Source organism: Danio aesculapii, chromosome 7 (genome assembly GCF_903798145.1).
Source record: "Danio aesculapii chromosome 7, fDanAes4.1, whole genome shotgun sequence".
In the NCBI taxonomy this organism is placed as follows: Eukaryota; Metazoa; Chordata; class Actinopteri; order Cypriniformes; family Danionidae; genus Danio; species Danio aesculapii.
In genome coordinates, this window is record NC_079441.1 from 71,181,838 (window position 1) to 71,205,002 (window position 23,165).

The window sequence follows — 23,165 nt, forward strand, 5'->3', positions numbered from 1 at the left end:
GACATGTAGATGCAATGCAACTTAAATTCAAAAAACGGACCATCAAAATAAAGTGTGACCAAAAACAAACCTAGTTAAGCCTTAAAATTGAAGTCTAAGCTAAAATAATTGTAAATATACTGTCATCATGGCAAAGACAAAAGTAAAACATTATTAGAATTTTTAAAAATATATCAAAATATATTAAATGGATCGAAATTTATTGATTTTTTTTAACATCGAAATCTATCTATAATATATATATATATATATATATATATATATATATATATATATATATATATATATATATATATATATATATATATATTGATACCTACTTCTTTATGCTATTATATATGTAACTATGGACGTGTGTGCAGTACGTGTAAACACATACTTCTTTAACATGAAGGAAATCTTTAGGATCAAATGAGATTCCTGTTCCAGGCACGGGGACGTCATCTTCAAAAGAAGCGCTGTAGCCAACATTAGTGCGTACTGCAAACGCCACTGGTTTACTCTGTAGAGGAACAAAGAGAGAAAATACAGTATATCAAATATTAATTATAGAAATATTAATGGGTGGCACGTTGGTTAGCATTGTGGCTTCACAGCAAGAAAGTCGCTGGTTCGAGTCCCGGCTGGGTCAGTTGGCATTTCTGTGAGGAGTTTGCATGTTCTCCCTGTGTTGGCGTGGGTTTCCTCCAGGTGCTCTGGTTTTCCCCACAGCGCATGCGCTATAGATGAACTGGATGAACTAAATTGGCCGTAGTGTATGAGTGTGTGTGTGTTTGTGTGTGTGTGTGTGTGTGTGTGTGTGAATGAGTCTGTATGGGTGTTTCCCAGTACTAGGTTGCAGAAAGGGCATCCGCTGAGGAAAACATATGCTGGAATAGTAAACGGTTCATTCCGCTGTGGCGACCCATGATAAATAAGGGACTAAGCCGAAGGAAAATAAATGAATGAATGGAAAAACTTGAGATAATAAATGTGAATTTATTGATTATATATTAAAATTAATAATACTTAAAATATGAATTCATAAAATGTATAACATTATTAATAATTTTAATGTTAAGTTTTTAATGTGTGCGGCAAAACAATAGCAGGAACATGAGTGTTTGACACACAATTGCAAAATCAGTATGGACTCGACGTTACATGATGGTCTGCACACGCAATGAATCATGGGTATGTCAAACAGAGGACATGGTGTCCTCTAATAGTAATGAGGATTGCAGATACACACACAGACACACACACACACACGCACACACTTCACGAGTCTCCATCATCTGTCAAAACAACGATGCTTTTAGCTTCCCAGTCTTATGTTCTAATCAAATAAAAAGACATGCAAATGCAAAACCATGTGATGCGATATGTATTAGCGGGTCTTTGAATGATATTTTGCGCTGTGCTTGATACTCTTGCAGCTCTCCGTTTGTTTATAAATCTGTGTTTTGTGTTCACAGCCAGCGTTTGCCTCTTATGCAACACTTCTCTTTCCATTACACATGCAGTATTGATCATGGACACACACTGTTTCATTCAGTATCCAGAAACACGGCTGACATGTTTGCTTTAGGATAGAAAAAATGAATACTTTCGCTTGCAGTATCTCAGTAGACACACTCCACTAAGATTAAATGCGTCTGTGTCTCTTTAAAACAACACATGTTCAAAACTAACTTTAATTTTAATAAGATTAATCATGATTAATCTTTGCCCAGCAACAGTTAAACAGTAGCCGCATTTCCACTATCGGGCCAGTGCGAGCCAGGGCTTTAATCGGGCCAGGCAGGGCCAATAGCCCGGGAGGTTGAGAAATGAGGCCGAAATCATGTCGCGTTTCCACTGTCGGGCTAGTTGCTGGCAGCGCGTCACGCAAACACCGTCCCCAGAACGTCCCCCGAATCAAACGTCACACAGCCCGTCACACAACCCGCCCACTTCAGCGGGAACAAAAAACTCAAATTATAACCACAAACACAACCTGGCATCACTACGAGAGCTGGAAGATGGAGAACACCGAAGCCATTGCTTTTTTACTGTTTGTGGTCTGTTGCTGTAAGGCCAGACAGCGATCCCTGGATAAGGACATTCGAGTTCGGCGGCATTTACTTTTTTCATCTTCTTAGTGAGTTGATCAAGCGCGATAGCAAAACAAAAGTAAGGGAAGAAAGCATCTTGTCTCCTCTTTACCTGACAGGAAAACTCCGCCTTTGTACGTAACCCCGCCCCGAAGCCCCAGTTGGCCCTCCTTGGCCCAAGGTATTCGGCGGGCCGAAAAAGGCCGGACGCTGGCCCCAAGGAAGCCCCGCTTTGGCCCGATTACGCCCCGGAAGTGATGGAACGCGACTGGCCTTGGCTCGCCCTGGCTCGCTCGCTTTAGGCGCGATAGTGGAAACGCGGCTATAGTCATTTAAATTTAATTGGAAAAAAATGAACTAAATATTGTATTTGTCCATATTTGACGCAACATTGGGTTACAACAACTCAGCATTTTTTATAGTGCACCTACACTACACTGTATATCTTTCCACTAATCTGAAAAGCATGCCAAATAGCCTTCCAAACAATCTCAAAGCTGGCCAATGCATGAAAAAAAATCTTTTTTGCCTGTAGTGTCTGATAGTGATGGTATTTGAACCATCTAGGCGCAGTCTATAGCGCAGGGTGCAAAAGCATAAAGAATCCACTGAATCCACTTTTGCTATTTAAGGATGAAAAAATATGCTCTGCACCCTGGCGCATGGTCTAACAGGGTTGTGCTTATTCTCTTAATGAGTTCTGGGTGTGTTTTGAGCATAATCTGCATTAAACCAATCAGAGTCTCATCTCACATTCCCTTTAAGAGTCAGTTGCGTCACGCCATGGCGCATTTGCTATTTACATGGCGGACTTTGTAAGTGGAAAAACTTCACTAGTGAGAAAACAGTTACAGTTGAAGTCAGAATTATTAGCCCCCTTGTAATTTTTTTCCCCAATTTCTGTTTAATGGAGAGAAGATTTTTTTTGTAATTTTTTTTCCAACACATTTCTAAACAGAACAGTTTTATTAACTCATTTCTAATAACTGATTTATTTTATCTTTGCCCTGATGACAGTAAATAATATTTGACTAGATATTTTTCAAGAGGCTTCTTTACAGCTTAAAGTGACATTTAAAGGCTTAACTAGGTTAATTAGGGTAACTAGGCAGGTTAGAGTAATCAGGCAAGTTATTGTATAATGATGGTTTGTTCTGTATACTATCGAAAAAAAATATAGCTTAAGGGGGCTAATAATTTGACCTTAAAATGGCTTTTAAAAAATTGAAAACTACTTTTATTCTAGCTGAAATAAAACAATTAAGACTTTAAGACTAGAAGAAAAAATATTATCAGACATACTGTGAAAATTTCCTTGCTCTGTTAAACATCATTTGGGAATATTTTAGAAAGAAAAAAAAATTAAAAGGGAGGCAAATAATTCTGACTTCAACTGTATATACCATTGGAAAATTCTGACTTAAAGTTACCATTATTCAACCAGCGAGTTTGTTTTTGACTGTAAATGACACAGATTTCTCCTAAAAGTTAAGAAGATGATGTATGATTTCCTTGCTCTGTTAAACATCATTTGGGAAATATTTAAAAAAGAAAAAAACATTTATAATTATATACATTTTAAATAATTATAAAATAAATATAATTAATTATAATTAGAATTGATTATAAAATAAATAATTATAATAATTATAAAAATAATAATAATTCTGACTTCTACTGTAAACAGACCATCTGCAGATAGGATAAAAAACGAGCCTCCTCCATTCAGCCTCTTTACTTTCTCTTTACTTTACTCCTTTACTTTGATGGAGTAAGGAAAATGATGGAAACTCACTCCACTGAACACATTCATTAGCCTACTTAATTTTGTTTGTTAAGAGCAAAGATTTGTTTCAAAACTATTTCTAAATTCTGCTCTAATCTCCAGCAAAGGAATAAATGAACAATAATAATGAAGTGTGGTCAAAACACTGAGTTATATCCAAACACACATGCTGTTCTTATGCCCCATATGGTGATGCAGACGTCTCCTAAACCCGACAGGTAGAGAAATCTAAACTTGTTTTAATTAAAACTAATATAAATAAGCAGATAATAAATAATACTGCTAATAATAATAACATTATGCAAATGAAAATTGTCATGAATAAACTAAAAAAAGCCCCCCGAGATGGAGTAAGGTAGTGGTTTTTATATTTATGTAGAAAATTTTAATGCTTTAAATGTTTTCATCTGAAACGATATTTGTGTATTGCTGATCATCCTGTGTGTATTAAGCAATGTGTATGCATTTGGATCCACATAGGCACATAACTAACGCGCTCTGCGCTGGACTTTAGAGCAGCTTTTAGTTGGTCAATGGCGTGGTAAATTTCAGTTCCTCGATATAGCAACGCACCAACAATGCGCCTTAACACACCTCCTTTATAGATCAGCACACACATGAGTCCACAAAATGGATTTGCTATTTAAACAACGTGGTGCAAAATGTAAAAATTAGGGTCGCGCTGGTCTGAAAATAGGAACAAATCACTCCAAACACGTCTTGCACCTTAGTGCGCCGGGTGTATGATAGAGCCCATAGTTTCCAAATTGGGAAACTATGAAAGAAAAAGCTGTAAGTAAATTTACTTGGCCAGTGGAGAATATTTACTTCTGTCTGTTCACTGCAGGCCAGCTGGCTTTATGATCAATATTAATGTGAGAATAAATAAATGATAAAATCAGATTGATGCCAAGCGCTAAAAATAGCTGTTGTCCCCAGAGGTGAAAGAGAGTGCGACAAAAACAAGAATAAATAGACGAATAAAAATAGATGGTAAAGACTAATAGGCTGAGAGCTCAAATATTTATATCTATATCACCTCTAAAAACAGCTGCTTTCGTTTGCCTCGGAGAAAGAAAAAGCGCAGAGATATAAATGAACTAAAATAGTCTTGGAAGATGATGACACTCACTGTCCAGACAAACCCTGAAGGCTCTGTGAATGTATTTGAATAATTCAGAGAGTCAGAGATGTGGTACGAGTGTCAGTGAAGGATTCATAAAGAAGTTTAATGAAGCTTTATTACCAGCATTGGGTAAAAAAACTAACAAAAAAACAAGTATATTACAATGTTAACCCTAGTTAGGATTTTTATTGGTTGTTGTCATTTTCCTCTCTCGTCTCCCAGCATTAGTGTTTATTTTTAGCTATAGGTTCACCTACTGGAGAGGTGGTAATGATTATAATGATTAGGGATAGGTATTGTTAAGGTTTTAACTGTATTTTTATCGATACCACTTATCGTTTCAGTACTTTAACAGTTCTCTTATCTGTACTTTTTGTAGTGTTTTTTTATGAAAAAAAAACTAATTGAAAAAAATTAACAACTTTAATTAAATTTAATGTTTTAATTAACAATAATGTACAATGGTTTGAAGGGAAATGACTCTCAGTTTTTAATCAACATGTTTTTCTTTTCTGGCAGTCTCTTGGATCTTTCTTGATTTCTTGTGCTCCCTGCAGTTGAAAGTATCCTATTTGAGTTGCAAGATGCCGTTAAATAATCAGATAATGTTTAAGATTTTTCATTAACGCATAAATGTTAATGGTGTTTTGGGAGTTAACAATGTAAAAATAAGCAGTTTTCTTATAATTTCTTAATAAGCATATTTTATTATTAGGCTATTCAGACCTTGTGTGATTGACTGCTAGCATGGCGATGTGGATTATGTTTAGCAAGGCAGTCGAAAACATTTTATTTGTCTTTCTGCAGTTAATGCACTATTGAAAGATGCTTAGCCAGATTGCTTGCGTTTCCGCTTATACGAGAAAACAACTTGTTGCGTTTGTTGCAACGGGCATTGTCGGTGTCCACTCTCCGCCACTCCGCAAGCTTACAAGCGTGCGTGAGTCTGTGTCGGGAGCTATGTGTGTGCGCTTAGCGCGAGCCTCCGTTGAGTGCACGCGTACAGCCGAGAACTGAAGGCTTTTTTATATTGACGCGTTTGCTGTTGTTATTGGACGGAAACATGAGCATTTCTCATGTGAGATCGCCGACTGTGCTGACGAATATCAAATATCGCAAATTAGAAAAGGCCGGTCTGTTAAATTATGCTACTGTAAGTAATGTTTATTCAGCAATAATTCCCCAGTACGATAGCAGAACCGTTAACGTCAGAGCTTATCGATACTTCGGTCTTTTATGACGTAGCACCGAGACCAATAAAGTACCGAGTTTCTGTACCCATCCCTAATAATGATAGTAAACTCCTCATCTGATTGGTCAGATTTGGATTAGAAACCTATGCATGTGTAACCCCGCCGGTCCTACGCCACCCAACCTGCTCCGAGCTGGTATCGAACCGGCGATCTTCCGCATGGGAGTCGGGTGCTCTACCAAGGAGTCTAAAGACCATGGCCTCTAGCGTCTGTCGCTAGAGCACCTTTAGAGGTCAGAGGAGTGAGGTTTACCTGCACAGCACTTTCTAGCTGGCCTCCATTACACATGCAGCACACACATGCTTGGCACATAATACAAATTTTAAGTTATTGCACTTCTCTGTGATATGGATATTGCATATACTATTAATGATACGTTTTCGAAATATTGTGCAGCCCTACATTGAACATACAGACTTAATAATTACAGTTAAAGTCATAATTAATAGTCATCCTGAATTATAGCCCATTTGTTTATATTTCCCCCAATTTCTGTTTAATTGAAAGATTTTTTATCTAAACATAATAGTTTTAATAACTGAGTTATATTTTCTTTGCCATGATGACAGCACATAATATTTGACTAGATATTCTTTAAGATGCTAGTATTCAGCTTAAAGTTACATTTAAAGGCTTAACTTAATTAGGTTAAAGTTAGGGTAATTAAGTCATTGTATAACAGTGGTTTGTTCTGGAGACAATCAAAAACAAGTATTGCTTAAGGGGGCTAATAATATTGACCTTAAAATAGTTTTTAAAAACTGCTGTTATTTTAGTTGAAATAAAACAAACAAGACTTACTCCAGAAGAAAAAAAATGATAGGAAATACTGCTAAAAATTCCTGAATCTGTTCAACATCATTTGGGAAATATTTGATAAAATTCACAGGAGGGCGAATAATGTTGACTTCAACTGTATGTGAATAAACATGTTTGTACCTTGGCCTTGTCGAGTTGAGCCTGAGCCTGTCTCTCAGCTTCTCTGCGTAAAGTCTCTTTATCTTCCTCCAGAGACACATCCGAGTCTGATGGCCGACTGGTGTATGAGTCCGCTGAACCCTACAGAAAGAGCAGAGAGATTTCGCTCATAAGCATGTGTATTTGCAAATCATTGCATGGATTATCGAACATCACATTAGCTCATTTTACTAATTATAATACACTTTTACTAGTTAATACAAGTTGGAAATATGCAAGCAGAGATAGGCTACATTGCTGTGTTCATGTCATGCTGTATTTCTAATAACAACGCTAAAATTACAATACAAAGTATCACGTAGTATATGTTTAAAGCTCTCAGAAAATTTACAGTTGACATCATTTTACTATGGTTACTACATAGATGTAATCCTTTTTTATCCTTAAAAGTAATTCTATAATTAAAGGTAATTTCAACATGGGATGAGTGTACATAAGACCAATATTTTTGAAATAAATCAGTACATAAACAGTTTAGGTTATTATTGACTTCTACTATAGACAGTACTCAGCATAAATGAGTGAATATAGACTATACAGTTAGTGCATTTATTTTTATTAAACAGATATATCTATCAAATTAAGAGTTTAGTCATCTAATATCTTTAAGAATAGATACACTTAGATTCAAAGGAGGCATTGCAAAAAAAAAAAACATCGTTCACATCATGTATAAAATGTCTTGTTTGAACGAGAAAAGGTGTGTAAAACAAGAAAAATGTTGTTTTAATGAGAAAATTGTGCCGTTTTAACAAATGAGATGATGTAGTTTTAACGAAATAACATCTCCTTATGAGAAAATATGTGGTTTTAATACGTTAAAGTACGATATCTTTATCTCGTTATCACGACATAATTGATAGGAAAAAAACAATATGTGGCAGCACCGTATATCAAACAATCATAAGCACAGATTAAATTATGTAAATGCGGCAAACCTTAGGCTAACTTGGTGTCTTAATCGCTCATTTTCATTCACTACTTCGAGACGAGTAGACTATATTAGTGGACCAATGAAATTAGCAAACAAAATGAGGCGAACAGCTATAGTAATACTTATAACTTCAAAGATAAAATACAATCTTCAGCCAACGGCCAAATAGCACGTAGTAAGCACACTGCGCATGTGCGGCAGTGGCGCGCGCGCCCGCGGTTAATGTGCAGACTGACAAGACTTCGAAAAAAGGTAAGCAGTACAAATTATATTTCACCAAATATAGCTAAAAGTATGGTCAGTAGGTTTTCCGTGAACATAGAAAACTAAATACATTGTTCAGACGTATGTTTAATTGAAAATGTGAACAAAGAATCTCACCTGGATCCTAAATGAATCCATAAATGTGCATTACAGGTCGTTGTATTATAAAACGTAAAAACATGGACGAAAATTAGGCTATTAAAATCATATACAGCTTCATCAGCCATTAGGAATCAAAATTCAGGCATGCAGGACGACCCGTGGGTAGTCCAACTACCCCATTAGGACTTTAATTAAAAAAGTTGTGGTAATTTAGTTTCTGTGGTAAAACAATAACTATAGTAATAAATTACCCAATATCTTAAGCCTACAAATTTTATGTAGTAACTATATATATATATATATTAAAAGACAATGAACCACATAGTAAAAACTAGTTTATCAGTTCATTACAGTTAAAATGCTGTAACGTGTTGTAAATATTACAATATGCTGTATACAGTATAATATGCTTTAGTATGGTTCAAAGGCACTGTTGTATTTACTATGAATTACTATAGTATTTTCAGTATGAAAAGAGCTAAAGGTAAACAAACTGATGCTAATTTTAACTGTTTGAGCACCGTAGATAGCTACTAAACATCAAAACACAAAACCTTGTTATCACTCACCACTTGTGGCACTGTAGTTCTTGTGTTAATAATTTCCAAAATATATAGATAGATAGATAGATAGATAGATAGATAGATAGATAGATAGACCTATTGCATCTGATCAGTTACTGTGAAAACACAAGACATTGCGCATATTTGTAGTTATAAAATGGGCCATAATTTAAACATTTGATCATCTATGCAATTTCAAGGAATTGCTGGAGTTGCTGCATTCTTGATTAATTAAAAGTATAATGTAACTTTTACTTCACATTAAAAAGCAAATTACTGACATGTTGTCTGAACTTTGGTGTACATTTCTTAGTTAATGCCTAATACTGCATTAAAAAATATATTAAATTGAGTTAAAGGTCCAAGTTGTTTAGATGTTAATGTCAGTCTGTTAGTTTTAAGAATATCTATAAGCTAGTGTGCTCCAAAACAGTGACAAAATTTCGCAATTTAGAAGATATAAACCTGATCTAAACATCCAAAGCTTTCTGTTCGTCACTTCCGTCTAAATGCGTAAACAATTTTTTCCGTCAGCTCATACCTCAGTTTCTCATCAAATCTTCTGACCAATCAAATTCTGTATAGTATCTGACATGCCCCGCCCCCTTTAAGATGCTTCTCGCTTGCTTTTCATTTGATGCGCTTGAGCTCAACCACTGAAATGGCAGAGCTGAAAAAAAAGCGAAACACTATTGGCTGTTTTTTATAAAGGGGAGGAGCTACTTTATGCATTGCTTCATGTTTATGTTACATCAAACATCGAATTAAAAAAATGCACATTTCAAAACACTTTACAGAATATTTAATATCTATATATAAAAATATAATATTAATATAAATTCAATTGAATTATTACTTTTATTAACTTTAACAAAAATGGCTACTTCTAACTGATGATTTCAATGCATCATCACGTTTACATTTACTTTATTGTTAAGTGTTAACTATTGTACTTAATCATTCTTTTGCAATTAGTTTAAAACATTTGTTTACTCTGAACATGTATATACAATAAAGCAAGTATTTTATAAATCAGTATAAATCGTAACAAGAAAACCTGATACATGTATACTGTATATAATAAAGCAGTACAGTATTTTTTCGGTTATTATCCCTGTTAAAGTAACCTTTTTTGCAGCTTAGGTCAATACCATTATAACACTGTAAGCTTCAGCAATTAAGCGCAATGAAAATCTAATACATGTATGTACAATAAAGCAATGCAGTAAGTATTTTTTTGGTTATTATACCCATTAAAGTAACCTTTTTTTTGCAGCTTAGGTCAATATCGTGATAATATTCCGCAATTAATCCTGACAAGAACATTTGATACATGTATAAACAATAAAGCAATACATTTAGTATATTTTTGGTTATTATTCCTATTAAAGTAACCTTTTTCGCAGCTATATGAGTCAATGCCGTGATAATGCCGTAAGCTTCAGCAATTAATCGCAATAAAAATCTGATACATGTATAAACAATAAAGCAATACACTAAGTATTTTTGGAGTTGTCATACCTGTTCAATTATCCAACTCGTTTGACACTCAAAAAATGCAGGAGAATTAAAAAAATTATAAATAAAGGCTGTTTTCCGCTGAAATTTCTGCTACATATAACGCTACCTAATATCTCGGCTTATGCCATGTGTGCTGCTTTTTCGGCTGTGTTGTTTTTGCCGATGACACTCAATTCCATGTCCTCTCTTCATGTTTACTTTGAGATTACGTCAAACATCGAATTAAAAAAATGCACATTTCAAAGCACTTCACAGGATGTTTAATAACTAATAAAATGTTTTTATATTATTACTTTTATTAACATTAACATATAACTAATACGGTTATTTCTAACTGATGATTTTAATGCATTATCTAACATTTACCTATTGTAACTGTGCGTTCACACCGAAGGCGGTGAGAGCGTCAAAGTTCGCTCTGGCCGCCCTGTTTACGACGCTGTCTGCCTTCACAGCTTCAGAGGCGAGAGCGTTAAAATTGGCTACATTGATCCCGTATTTAAAGGCGCCGTTGCAGCTTTACCAGCAAATCAGTTACGTTCCCACATAAAAACAGGCTTTCTAGCTTGAAAATGTTGCACACTTTTTAATCAAATTCATTTAACAACTGAAGATCTAGTTGCTGCGTGTTGTGTGGCTTTGCTCCACATATCCAATATCTCCATATATCTTAAATATTCTAAAGCAGCAATACTTTTTTAAGAATAAAATAATATATATATATAACATCAGTAACTCGCCAGTACGTTTTTAATGTATGTCCCTGTTAGATAACATCGTAAATATTTGGAAATCCGGCAAAGCCCCTATGATCCTTGGGAACAAGTGTGGTCGGAACCAAAGTTCACAAGTCTGAGTTCTCCGCACTCCTCTCAAGCGGTGGACTTCTACATTCAGATTGGTCGCCACCGAACTGTGTCATAGCTCATTACCATAAAGTTGACTTGAGTTCAATTCTCCTCGACGCCCACACCGGCGAAGTCTTGTTGCGCTGCTTATCTGTGTCGGCTCCCATTGAAAATGAATGACTTCCGGCTACTTTGACGCTCTCGCCGCATTCGGTGTGAACGTACAGTAATCGTACAGTAATTGTGTGAACGTACAGTACACATTGCACTTTATCATTCTTTTGCTATTTAATTTATTTAAAACATTTGTTTACTCTGATCATTGTCTTGTATATTAAAGTTGTTAATAGTATCGAGTTCAGTACCAATTTCCCGCTAACGTTTGAGCTTGTTCTTAAACAACGCTGATTGCCCACTGTGATTTCATGCTCAACAGAAATGATTGTGATTGGCTATTAAGGCCAAACTTGATACTTTTTACAACACTATTATATATACAATAAAGCAGTACACAATGTAGTATTTTTGGGGTAATACACCTGTTATAGTAACCTTTTTTGCTTAATATCTTGATAATACTGTATACCTGTAATAAAAGCATCATTAATCACAAGAAAATCTGACACCTTCAAAAGCCTAACACACACACACACACACACACACACACACGAACGCAATATATTAAGAGATATATCTCCTTACGCCAATGTTGTTCTTGACTCGGTTTCCTGTTGCTCGTTTCAGCAGTCGTATCCAGGAGGCCTTCATCAGCCAATCCGATTAGAGCGTTTGCTCTAGTCACCATACCAACCACAAACTTCAGTAAACCCAAGCAGCAACCATAAACCGCCAACAATCTAGCTAACCAAACACACTACACTGTTAACAATTTTAGTAAATTACACAGTATTTAACTGTGATATGAACTGTATTTTACTGTAGGTTACCGTAGTTGTAAAAACTTACTGTATATTATACAGTAAAGATATGCAACACTGTAAATACATACAATTCAGCTAGATAAATGGTGCTGTAAATGTAAATACTGTATTTTTGCTGTATTAAATTTGCTGTAAAATGTATTTACAGTAAGTTACTGGCGAACAGTAAGTTACTGTAGATTCTACAGGACATTGTTAACATTGTACATACACCTGAGGGGTGATACTAACGAAAAAAGCTACATATAGAAGCAAAAAACTCGTCGTTTGACACTCAGAAATGCTGTAGAATTAAAAAACAAAACAAAATTTCCGCTGAAATTCCTGCTACATACAGTGCTACCTAATATCTCGGCTTATGCCAGGTGTGCTGCTTTTTCTGCTGTGTTGTTGTTGTTTTTGTCGACGGCGCTCAATTCCATGCTCTCGATCCCTGCGCATAGTGGATGACGAGAGCTGCGACGGCCCGTGAAGACAGTCTCGGTTAAATATATTTTCCTTTATAATGAATGAGAGTCAACCCATCGTGCTGCAAAATCCAGCCTGCCATGCTTCTCAATGAAGAGCCCTTCCCCGCTCCCCAGAGTCCCGCACTCTGATGCTGAAACACGCTCGCTAGCACATCTGCTGCAGAGATTTCCGCCTGTAGATGCAGCCGGTTTGTTTCTTTAACACATCGTCCTTGCCGTCTGCTGTGTAACCATAGTGTTCCCTGGTTAGATATCAGTCAGTGTTCTGCTCTGTCTCTGTATATCCACTGCTCTGTTTTGGCCGTCCCTCCCCTTTCTTTCCTCTCCTTTCCTCCACCTCCTCCTCCTCTTTCTCGCTTTCTGCTTCTTCACAGGCTTTCCATCTGTGTGTCGTCTTCTGTGATTAATTCTGCTGCGCGTGCGTTTGTGTGTGTGTGTGTGTGTGTGTGCTAAATTTGCATGTGCCCTTGTGGAAAGGAAGAGTGTTTAATTGCATTGAATCTGCGCACTTCAGATTTTAAGATGACATTGCTTGTGAAATTGCTTATGGTGTTTCTGTTTACCATGGTATTTCCATAGTATTTTCTATTATATTTTACTTCAGGAGGAAGTATTTTTTTTAGTTTGGCTGGGATCATATTAAATCATTCATTCATTTCGGCTTTCGGCTTAGTCTCTATTTTAGAGGTCGCCACAGTGGAATGAACCGCCAACTATTCCTGCATATGGTTTACGTAGCGGATACCCTTCCAGCCGTAATACAGTTCAATTAACAAAAATCATTAACGTGCATCTTTTAATAGACAATCAAATTTTATCAGTTGTTCTCATTATTATATATAGAATTGAAAAAAATATATTTTATAGATTAAGGGCTCTATCATACACCCGGTGCAATAAGGCGCAAGACGTGTTGCTATTTTCAGACCAGCCCAACCTTAATTTTCCCGTTTTGCGCCACGTTGTTTAAATACCAAATCTAGCGCCACTTTGTGGACTCATGGGTGTTTCTGTCTAGAAATGAGGTGTGTTAAGGCGCATTGTTGGCATTTTGGTATTTTGAGGAACTAAAATAGACTGTTCAATAGGCCAGCTGAAAGCAGGTCTAAAGTCCAGTGCAGAGTGCGTTAGTTGTGCGCCTCGCTTACACATTACTTAATACACACAGGATGTACAGCAACACACAAATATCTTTACAAATGTCTTCAGTTGAGTGTACAACATCGTTTCCTAATCCACGAAAGAGAGAAAGTGAAAGTAAAGAGGCTGAATGGATGAGGCTCGTTCTTTATCCTTGCACTGCAGATGCTCTGTTTAACTGGATTCTCGCTAGTGAAGCGTTCAGTTATTCCACTTACTAAGTCCGCCATGTAAATAGCAAATGCCCCATGGCGGGATGCAACTGACTCTTAATGGGAATGAGAGCTGATACTCTGATTGGTTTATTCTCAAAACACACCCAGAACGCCCTTAAAATAGCGAAAGTGGATTCAGACACGCCCTTAATGCTTTTGCGCCCTGCACTTTAGACTTTGCGCCTAGATCATTAAAATAGAGCCCTAAATGTAAAATTGAATGTGTCCCCTTCCTTGTCCCTCTCTTTATATTCATATTTCTTTTTGAACACATCAAAACTTAATATAATATCATACTGTAAATCATGATATTTTGATAATAAAGTGATAATTTTGATAATAAAGTGAACTTATTAGCATAACTTCTATAACAGTTGATATTTATGGTTTAATAATCATATGATTTCACCTGTAATTATGTTGATGATCGAAAGTACTGATGTCAAATCGTCTTGATCGCCGTGCATTATCTTATTAAATAGGGATAACTATAAAAAATGCAGAATTCATTTAGGTTATGGCAACACAAGTCGATTAAGTTAATTTGTTTTGAACATAAAACAATTAAGTAGTCCCAAAGAATCTCATGAATTGAGTTGTTGAAGCTCATTTTACATACAGTAGTTTGAATTTTTGTAGTGTGGGTTCAGTTGGGTTCAGGCAGGGGCAGATTTAACCAATAAGCAAGGTAAGCGGCCGCTTAGGGAAATCTGAGGGCACCTTAAATAATACCTAAAAGTATAATTTATACCTATTAATTTATATAATGTTGTTTTTTTATCATATTTTGTATGATGAGGCTCTAATAAAAATAAAAGTTTAATGTAACTATTAAATCTGATTAAACGTAACTATTAAATCTAATGTGTCCTCCACCCCAATCATGGAGCAGTCAAATCAGGTTATAAACGAAATAGTTTATCATTTTTAGTTGTAAATACATTTTAAAAAACAAATCATTTATTCATTCATTTTCATACAGCTTAGTCCCTTTATTCATCAGGGGTTACCACAGCGGAATGAACCGCCAACTATTCCGGCATATGTTTTACGCAGTGGATGCCCTTCCAGCCGCAACCCAGTACTGGGAAATACCCATACACTGTCACATTCACACGCACACATATTCATACACTACAGCCAGTTTATTCATTCGTTCATTTTCTTTTCGGCTTAGTCCCTTTATTAATCTGGGGTCCCCACAGCGGAATGAACCGCCAACATATCTAGCATATGTTTTACATATCGGATGACCTTCCAGCCACAACCCAACACTGGGAAACACCCATACACACTCATTAAAACACACTACATCTAATTTAGTTCATCATTTCACCTATAGCACATAAGTTTGGACTGTGGGGGAAACCAAAGCACCCGGAGTAAACCCATGCCAACACGGGGAGAACATGCAAACTCCACAAAGAAATGCCAACTGACCCAGCTGGGACACGAACCAGAGACCTTCTTACTGTGAGCCACCTTGTCGCCCAGGATCATATTAAATGTAAATAATTTATTAACAAACGTACTAACCACTTGCTAACCACTGAGCCACCGAGATGCCCATTAATACAAATTTTATTTATTAATTTATTATTTTATTTTATTTTATTAAACTCATCTATCAAAAAACAGAGAGAAAAAAATTGATTTGGTTAGAACGTGTTGGGAAGTTACTTTAAAAATTATGAATAGGGTATATGCAGAAGCATGCTGAAGGACTTTTAATTTTGCTGGGTCAAACTCTTCCGGTGAACTGAATGCTGTTACAAAATTGGCGGGTCTGTTTTCTTCAAAAATCACTGATCTCCTCTGCCTGATTGATATACGATATAAAGTGGCTCTCAGAATGTATGAGAAGCACTGCATTAAATTCAATTTTCCCATGCCATGTCTAGTATTTTCAGTGGTGTTTCTGGTGTTCCTGACAATGCGTGTGGCGTTTCATCTTGTTTTACGCTTGAACAACTAAATGAATGCTGTTTAACTGATTGTATTTTAATTTACAACATCAATGCTGTAAAAAGAACTGTATAAAATTGAAAAAGTCTCATAAACCGTTCCCGGGAAGTTTATCAGTATGGGAAGAAACACTAGCTGTGCGTATATCCTATTACCAATCACATAATTAAAATTGTATTTTAATTACATTTCCAATTTCTTTGTCTGAAATGTAGTCAACGTTTGAAGTGGCTCATAACTCTTAATCAAAGTTGCCATAAAACAATTCAGCAACACCCATTCACTAGTTCACTATAGTGTTTATTTGAGTTATGCACACAATCACATAGACTAAGTATATTACAAGTGTATTACAGCTGTGCTCCTCAGGCAATTTTGCAGACTTTTTTTGTCCTTAAAGGTCACAAGAGCATAAAACACACACACACACACACACACACGCACACACACACACACACATACATAGAGCTATATTTATAGGGACTTCCCATAGATGTGATGTTTATACTGTACAGACCGTATGCTTCATAAGAGTCCCATTTCCTATAAGTCCAGAGTAAAAAAATCATAATTTTCTGATTGCTTTCTGTCACTGAGTGCAAACACACACACAGATACACGCACACACACACACACACACACACACACACACAAACAGCTATATCAGACGTGACCAACCCTGTTCCTGGAGATCGACCTTCCTGCAGATTTCAGTTGCAACCCATATCAAACACACCTGCCTGTAATTATCAAGTGCTGTTCAGGTGTTTGATCAGGGTTGGAGCTGAACTTTGCAAGGTCGATCTCCAGGAACAGGGTTGAGCACCACTGAGCTATATTCATGGGGACTTCCCATAGACATGATATTTATACTGTACAGACTGTTTGTTTCATAAGAGTCCCATTTTATATACGTTTCGGATAAAAAAAGAAATCATAATTTACTGACACACACACATACTGTACACACACATTGTACAGCCATCTCCATTGATTTCAAAGATTTCCTTGTTTTTCAAAGACTTTTATAATGTACAAACTTAATTTTCTATACCCCTTCTCTTAACCCAACCTTCACAGGAAACATTTACCCTCACAGCACATTTACAGTTTCAAAACATTTCATTCTGGGTCATTTATGAGCTGTTTTGCTCCCTGGGACCAAAAAAATATCCCCACACTGTAAAAAAAAGGGTGCAATTCATTCATGTCCCAACACAGATTGGTTAAGTTAAAGCTACTTGATTAAGTTCAAGTGTAATGAACATAAAACAATTAAGTTGTCCCCAAAAACCCCTCAAGAATTGTGTCGTTCAGCTCATTTTAAATAAGTAGTTTGAACGAGCAGCAAAAATAATTTGATGAGTGCAAACGGATCACAATGTACTCCATACACTATTTTTGCGGTAACTTCCTGGCAGTACTGTTGCATCTGCACCCTTTACAGTAACTTACCTGTCAATGTGTTTTACAGTAGCAGGGCCCTATAACTTCATTCATTCATTCATTTTCTTTTCAGCTTAGTCCCTTCATTAATCTGGGGTCGCCACCGCGGAATGAACCGCCAACTTATCCGGCATATGTTTTATGCAGTGAATGCCCTTCTGGCTGCAACCCATCACTGGGAAACACCCATACACACACACTCATACACTATGGCCAGTTTCGTTTATTTAAATCCCCTATAAGCGCATATCTTTGGACTGTGAGAGAACCGGAGCACCCTGAGGAAACCCACGCGAACACGGGGAGAACATGCAAACTCCACACAGAAATGACAACTGGCATCGAACCAGCGACCTTCTTGATGTGAGGTGACAGCGCTACCCACTGCACCACCATCCTCCAAATTCATTTTTACAGTAAAATAACCTTACCGCAACTTCTTTTTGTAGTAAAATGGCCTTTAATTGTACAGTATGACAACAAATACTGACAATTTACAGTATTTTTACTGTAATTTATTTACATTTAACACTAGCAGTACAAAACCATTATTGTTAGCATGTACGATTGAATTTATTCAATTCAAGTAACCAGACAGTACAAATACAACTGTCTTTTTTATTATTCATTGTTATTATATCCATGGGCGACACGGTGGCTCAGTGGTTAGCACTGTCGCCTGGTTCGAGTCTCGACTGGGCCAGTTGACATTTCTGTGTGGAGTTTGCATGTTCTCACCATGTTGTCGTGGGTTTCCTCTGGGTGCTCTGGTTTCCTCCACAGACCAAACAGATGCGCTATAGAGGAATTAACTAAATTAGCCATAATGTATGTGTGTGAATGAGTGTGTATGAGTAAAACTTATGCTGGATAAGTTGGCGGTTCATTCCGCTGTGGCGACACCAGATGAATAAAGGGACTAAGCCGACGGAAAATTAATTAATTAATTATATTTATTTTAAATGGTTCACAAAAGTCTTTATTCTTTGATCTATTTTAAATACATTTTGTGATACAAGATGCTAATGTATAATGCAACTCTCTCGTTTTCGTCTTCAACTACAGTAGCAGTACGACTTGACTGATTACAGTAGAATACTGCAAATTACTAATATGCAGCAAGTTACTGTAAAAGTTTTCAAATGACCCACAATGCAGTGCATATTACAGTAGTGAATTGTAAACAATGTATATTACAGGCTGTTTTTGCAGTAAATAACTGTAAAATTGTGGCAAAGCTCAAGCATGACTTTCACTGCACAAACTGTATTCGCTATTAATCTCCCTAACACACTCGCTAAACCCAACCCTCACAGAAAATAGTGCATTTTTACTTTCTGAAGAAAACATGCATCATTTATAAGCCTTTTTATAAAATGTGGATATGGACACTGTCCTCATAAGTCACCTTCTCTTGTAATACCCATGTCATCACCAATTTGGGTTCTTATATGTCAAACACGCACACACACACAGGGAAATATTGGACCGTGCTCCACTCTGTCACTGTAAATTAGAGCACCAGACATCAATGTGGATAATTACACATATTGACTAAATCACAGATATTCACTCCTACACACACTGGGACAATGTCACTGCGTACTCGTACATTCAATGATTTATTTCAGCCATTTGTTTGCTTTGAAAAGAGTCTAAAGAGCCTAGTTAGAAGTGCAAGCTTGTTTATCTCTCCTCTCTAATCCATCTTCAAAAAAACATGCCTCCCTTACAAAATACTATAGTGATTTGTAGTAAATACTATAGTGATTTGTAGTAAATACTATAGTGATTTGTAGTAAATACTATAGTGATTTTGAACCTGGTTATTGTAAAGTGTATTAAATTGGGTATATTATAGTTCTTACAACTCTTTGTTAATGAACGCTTTAGCGAGAGCGGGGACGAAAGTAACAAAGCGATTTTCTCGAAGGCCTGACAACATTTGCTTTCCAGACTATAACAGCACATTCAGCATGCAAATCTTGATGGAGCTGCCAAATATCAGCTGATTTGGGGAGCGTGTCCTGCGGTTAGCTCCAGATTTCAGTTTTTAAGTGCAGAAAGTATTATTAAAGCGGTGCTTTTCTTGTGTTTCTCTTTTCATACATCACAGTAATGATCAATCTGGTTATTTATCCTTAAGTTCGCCATGTCTGAGATTTTCAGTTTCAAATTAAATCAGGTTTAAATGGCAAGAGTTCCTGTGGGGACCAATGTAACTCTGTTATGTCTGTCCCACTGCTACTAGTCATGCGTCATTTTTCATTTTCACATTAGAGTTTTCAGTGTTTTGATTAATATTTTTTCATAAAATTAATGCATATTGCCAATAATAATAAACAATATTACAACATTGTAGAAAATGTCAACATTTCGCATTGTTATGTTGCTATTGAAATATTCGTTTGAAGTGAAATATAAAATGAAAATGCCGTTTAGTGTTTTTATGCCAAAATAAAGGACAAAATATGCGGTTATCATTAACCCTCTCACACCTGCGCAGTGCCCTCATGTGGATACTTGATAATAAGGAATCTGAGTATGTTATCTAACATGTTATTTTACAAATGCTAATTATCACCATGCAATTTTTAATAGAGTACCATTTGTGCTTCACAAGATGCAAACCTGATCATTCAGCCCATTTCAGCAAAGTGATCTAGATGGTGCAAAATTTTCTGATTAATTCTCAAACCAAGTTGGTATCATAAAACAATATTCTGACAAGTAATCTAAAAGCAATGCAATCTAAAAAAGATATCTGAATATGTGTTATGTTACTAATTATAATTTTAATTAATTGTAGTTAGTAAATGCAAACCTGATCTTTTCAGCCTATAGTGCTAAACTTTAGTACGAAACATGCATGGATATTATGAAATATTCTTTCAAAAAACCTACATAAGTGATCTAGATGGTGCTAAAATTTCTGAATAATTGCCAAACTTTGTTAATATAATCTCAGATATTTACCCAAAACTCCTCTTGAGATTCAGACAGTATGTTGATATATAATCTAAATGCAAAGTAATCTAAAAAAGATGTCTTATTATATTATATTACTAAATATGTGTGACTAATTACTAATGTGTGTTACATTACTAAATCATATTTAGGTTTATTAATCCAGATTACTATATCTGAATATGTGTTATATTACTAATACTAATTTATAGTACATTAATCTGAATATGTGTTATATTACTATGTATACAAGTGACTAATAAGAATTAGTAATCGACTACAAATTGTCATGCAAACCTGATCCTTTTAGCCTATAGTGCTAAACTTTAGTATGAAACATGTATGAATATTACAGAATATTCTTTAAAAAAGCCTACATAAGTGATCTAGATGGTGCTAAAATTTCTGAATAATTCCCAAACTTTGTTAATATAATCTCAGATATTTACCTAAAAGTCCTCCTGAGACTCAGACAGTATGTTGATAAGTAAACTAAATGCAAAGTATTATAAAAAAGATGTCTTATTATATTATACTACTAAATATGTGTGACTAACTACTAATGTGTGTTATATTACTAAATCATATTTAGATTTACTAATCCAGATTACTACATCTGAATATGTGTTATATTACTATGTGTACAAGTGACTAATAAGAATTAGTAATCGAGTACAAATTGTCATGCAAACCTGATTATTTCCTGAGACATGGTGTTATAAAATACTTTTTTTCCATGACTTTTATTATGCTGAACACTCTTGCTAACCTAAAGTTCAGTCTATATGCTGAGAAAGCTCTATTTAGCATGCATCACAGGCATAATTTAGTTTTGTAATGACACTTTTACAGCCTTTAAACACACATCAAAGCAAGAACAACAACAAAAAAAAAGTTTTCAGGAAACGTCTCATTCCCACCCACAAAATCCCAGCCAAGAAAATTCCAGAAAAGAGCCGTGCCTTGTTTAAAAGAGAGCAAAATGGACGTCGAATATAACAAAGAGTGATTCCAAAGCTCATATGTGAGGTTTTGTTTAGATATTTGGGACTCACCAAATCCGACTCCTCGCTGGTTGAGAGGTACATGTCTATGAACATCTGTCTGAGTGTGTATGCGTGTATGTGTGCGCGTTCAGCTCCACCCAGCCGCTCTACAAACAGTCCCAGTAAGAGAGGGAAGGGGGGGGGAAAGGGAAAAGTGGTTTCCTCTGGCTCTTGTGGGCCGAGCTGAAATATGTGCTTGTAAATGAATGGTCTGTTAGTCTACCGTCTCTCTCCGCCCCCCCCAAAAAACACGTCAAAGTTACTGTGATCTGACCAGAATTCTCTCTCTCTATCTCTCTTTCCCACGCTAAGAAAAAAACCACTGTGACGTCCATCTCACAAACAAGCAGACATGCACATCACCGCAGGAGCAGCCACACACATGTTAAAGGATAGGACAAATAATGCCGTTTAGATCAGAGCTGATGAATGAAGTCAGATCCCGATGATTCATTAACGTTTAGCGTAACGGTTTGAGGTGAATCAAATCCATCTTTAATTAACTTTTGCGTACTGTTCAAACTGACTACCCTTTCGTTATGTTAGTGGCTCTTTTTGCCCGCATTGACTTCCATTATAATATTGACATTTTTTGATTGCAAAGCCATGACAGCATATGATCATCCATTCTTGATTGTTGGTGGTTTTTCCTGTTGGGAAGAGGTTTGTAATGTTTACTGTTGAACAGTTGCAGTGCAAAAAAAAAGTTTCTGGCTTGTCATGGCTTTGCAATTAAAAAAAAAAGTCATTATAATGGAAGTCAAGCCTTCTCATTTATGGCTCCTAAACTCTGGAATAGCCTTCCTGATAACGTCCGAGGCTCAGACACACTCTCCCAATTCAAAACTAGATTAAAGACCTATCTGTTCAGTAAAGCATACACTCAGTGCACCACTTAGTGGGTTCCCACACAGGTTCTGCATCTTGTTTATATACACTATGAACAGCAGCTACACTAATTATTCTCTTTATTATCCATTTCCACCTAATGGATACTCTTCCCGAGGCCCTCAGACTATGCAGAGTCACTGATTCGATCCAAGACCAACGACGAGATGATCCCAAGGTTTCCATAATCCTGGACCAGGCCGTATCCTGAGCAGCTACTGTAGTGGTCATGGAGGAGTGGAGAACATGAGACTGATTCCTGTGACGCTCCAGAGACAGACGAGTCTTCGCTGAGGCCAGCTTCCAGCCTCCGCCGCTGAGACTGCAGCTCTGCACAAGACGTTTGGTCAGCGGAGAAATTAAAATGGTCGTGCCCAACTGAGCCTGGTTTCTCTCAAGGTTTTTTTCTTCACTTTCGCCATTTAGTGAAGTTTTTTTTCCCTCTCCGCTGTCGCCACTGGCTTGCATGGTTATGGATCTGTAGAGCTGCGCATCGTTGGATTTGCTCTTCAGTGTTTGGACTCTCAGTAGTGATTATTAAACCACACTGAACTGAGCTAAACTGAACTGAACTTAAACACTACAAACTGAACTACACTGTTCCTATTTACTATGACCCTTTATGTGAAGCTGCTTT

General features: G+C 36.4%; 1 protein-coding gene across 3 annotated transcripts in view; it reads right to left on the reverse strand.

Annotated features, from left to right (window-relative positions):
• cacnb2a (calcium channel, voltage-dependent, beta 2a) overlaps positions 1–21,754 on the reverse strand; it is a 48,235-nt gene extending 26,481 nt beyond the window's left edge. The window contains exons 1-3 of one of the 3 annotated variants that reach the window (XM_056462448.1): positions 21,650–21,754; positions 7,180–7,299; positions 380–502 (exon numbers count right to left, since the gene is read on the reverse strand). In XM_056462448.1, coding sequence (XP_056318423.1) covers positions 380–502; positions 7,180–7,299; positions 21,650–21,694 — 288 coding nt within the window. In that variant the 5' untranslated portion in view covers positions 21,695–21,754. Of the gene's footprint in view, positions 1–379; positions 503–7,179; positions 7,300–12,152; positions 13,155–21,649 lie in introns of those variants that run through there. The other 2 variants (XM_056462447.1, XM_056462446.1) reach the window with 2 other exon arrangements.
• Between the last annotated feature and the right edge of the window lie 1,411 nt (positions 21,755–23,165).